General features: G+C 41.5%; 1 protein-coding gene across 2 annotated transcripts in view; it reads left to right on the plus strand.

The window, feature by feature from the left end:
• chrnb1 (cholinergic receptor, nicotinic, beta 1 (muscle)) overlaps positions 1 to 2,500 on the plus strand; it is a 31,564-nt gene that overhangs the window by 3,666 nt on the left and 25,398 nt on the right. For both annotated transcript variants that reach the window (XM_080860159.1, XM_080860160.1), the window contains exon 3: positions 1,279 to 1,323. In XM_080860159.1, the coding sequence (XP_080716285.1) occupies positions 1,279 to 1,323 (45 nt within the window). The remainder of the gene's footprint in view (positions 1 to 1,278; positions 1,324 to 2,500) is intronic.

Genomic DNA, 2,500 nt, shown 5'->3' on the forward strand with positions numbered 1-2,500 from the left:
CTTTCATAAATACTTATTCACACTTTCGCACACATGAAAACCTTATTTCAGTCATCCTCCACACTAGTTTTTCTCATGACTCACACTGCGTCCGTATGAGAGAGCAGCTTTCTCAGGACTATTCCGAAATACCTCCCCTGCGTCCGTATGAGAGAGCAGCTTTCTCAGGACTATTCCCAAAAACCTCCCCTGTGTCAGTATGAGAGAGCAGCTTTCCCAAGACTATTCCCAACACACACACACACACCTCCCCTGTTCTCTGCCAGCCGGTTTCACCTGTCACTTTCCAGTCTCCCCCAGATTCCTGATGCCGCCGCGTCAGATTTTGTGGAATGATGTGTTTTTACGGGGCTTGTCAGACAGAGTTTGTGTTCGTATCTGTGCAGTAAGCTTTTGTATTACTCTCATTTCATTGACAAGACCTGAGGTATAACCCCTAGGGGGTAATTAGAACAAATAGACTTAGTCAAATTGAATTACTTTCCTTGACAGCCTGACGGCCAATTTGTAATATGTAAATGTGTTCCAAAATGTGTTTTAACCACAGACATGTATTGTGAGTAAGTTTACCCGGTTGTCATGAACTATATGTAGTTTAATTCATATAAGCCTGAACAGCTCTCAGTGCAAGTAACAGAAACTGAACCATGATGTTGAACCATGAACATAACATGTAAATTGTTTCTCAGCTATTTCAATACAGAATTAGTAGTTGTTTCAAATTGTGTTAAAGTCAACTGGTGGAGACAGAGCATTGCTTTCTTCTCTGTTTATATATCAAATAAATCTGTTTTGTATAGTATTTAGACTAAGTGTAACATTACTGCAATGCATTGCTATTCTTCTCTATAAAATAGTATTTAGACTTAGTGTAATATTAAGTATAAAGCACTCATATTCTTCCCTGCCACATGAATGTAACCTCCAAGAAACAAAATTAAACGAAAATCTAGCACAGTAGCTATTCCTGTTGCTAACAAGGTTACAATATTGAACATCACAAACAGAATGGTAATGTTTTAAAAGTTTTAATTTTTACTCTGTAATACTGGATGTTTACAAAATATCTGCACATGCCCAGTCCTTAAGTCCTCATTTAGTCCTTTTCTCTGTGTGTGTGTGTGTGTGTGTGTGTGTGTGTGTGTGTGTGTGTGTGTGTGTGTGTGTGTGTGTGTGTGTGTTTGTGTGTGTGTGTGTGTGTGTGTGTGTGTGTTTGTGTGTGTGTGTGTGTGTGTGTGTGTGTGTGTGTGTGTGTGTGTGTGTGTGTGTTTTAAACAGAACATGAAAGATGAAGAGATGCTCACAGTTGTCATCATGAACCTGGTGAGTCATTAATTTGAACATTCCCTCTTGTTATGTAGGTAATGATGATGCTGTCGGCTACGTTAAGATTCCCGTCACTAACACCGATTATACTGTATATATATATATTATATAGTTAATAGGCATTTATTTATGCTTAGTCAATCTCTAGCTCTGTTTTTCTTTTCTGAACAATCGAAACATTACTTGGCAGAGGTTCTGGATTGAACAAATGGATCTCAGGTTTATTTAGCCTGAGGCCCAATGGTGAACCAGTGCAATGAACTTGTAAGTGATAAGGGAAATGAGATGAATTAATTCATTCAAGATCCCGGCAACAAGCATGTAAAAATGTCTGTGTCTCTAAGTAACAACACACATGCAGGATGTCTGTGTCACTAGCAACACACATGCGGGTGTCTGTGTCACTTCCTACACGCATGCAGGATGTCTGTGTCACCATCAACACACATGCAGGATGTCTGTGTCACCATCAACACGCATGCAGGGTGTCTGTGTCACCATCAACACACATGCAGGATGTCTGTGTCACCATCAACACACATGCAGGATGTCTGTGTCACTTCCTACACACATGCAGGATGTCTGTGTCTCTAGCAACACGCATGCAGCATGTCTGTGTCACCATCAACACACATGCAGGATGTCTGTGTCACCATCAACACACATGCAGGATGTCTGTGTCACCATCAACACACATGCAGGATGTCTGTGTCACCATCAACACACATGCAGGATGTCTGTGTCTCTAGCAACACGCATGCAGGATGTCTGTGTCACCATCAACACGCATGCAGGATGTCTGTGTCTCTAGCAACACGCATGCAGCATGTCTGTGTCACCATCAACACGCATGCAGGGTGTCTGTGTCTCTAGCAACACGCATGCAGCATGTCTGTGTCACTATCAAACATGCAGGATGTCAATCCAGAAGTTCAGCATTGTTGACCGAAGTTGAGGGAACGTTCACAGAGTACAAAATAGGAAATAATTGCAGCAGTATGCAACAGCTTACATTGTACACACTGTAATCACTTTTGGCTATATTAAACCGCCAAATCATGTTCTTAGTTGATTGTAATTACAGAGTTCCTTGGTCTCCTAGTCAGCACAAGCCTTGAGTCCAGCTCTCCTTCAGAGATGTGTGTGTCTGTGTGTGAGTGTGTGTGTGTGTGTG

This window comes from Sprattus sprattus, assembly GCF_963457725.1.
Source record: "Sprattus sprattus genome assembly, chromosome: 21".
Classification (NCBI taxonomy): domain Eukaryota; kingdom Metazoa; phylum Chordata; class Actinopteri; order Clupeiformes; family Clupeidae; genus Sprattus; species Sprattus sprattus.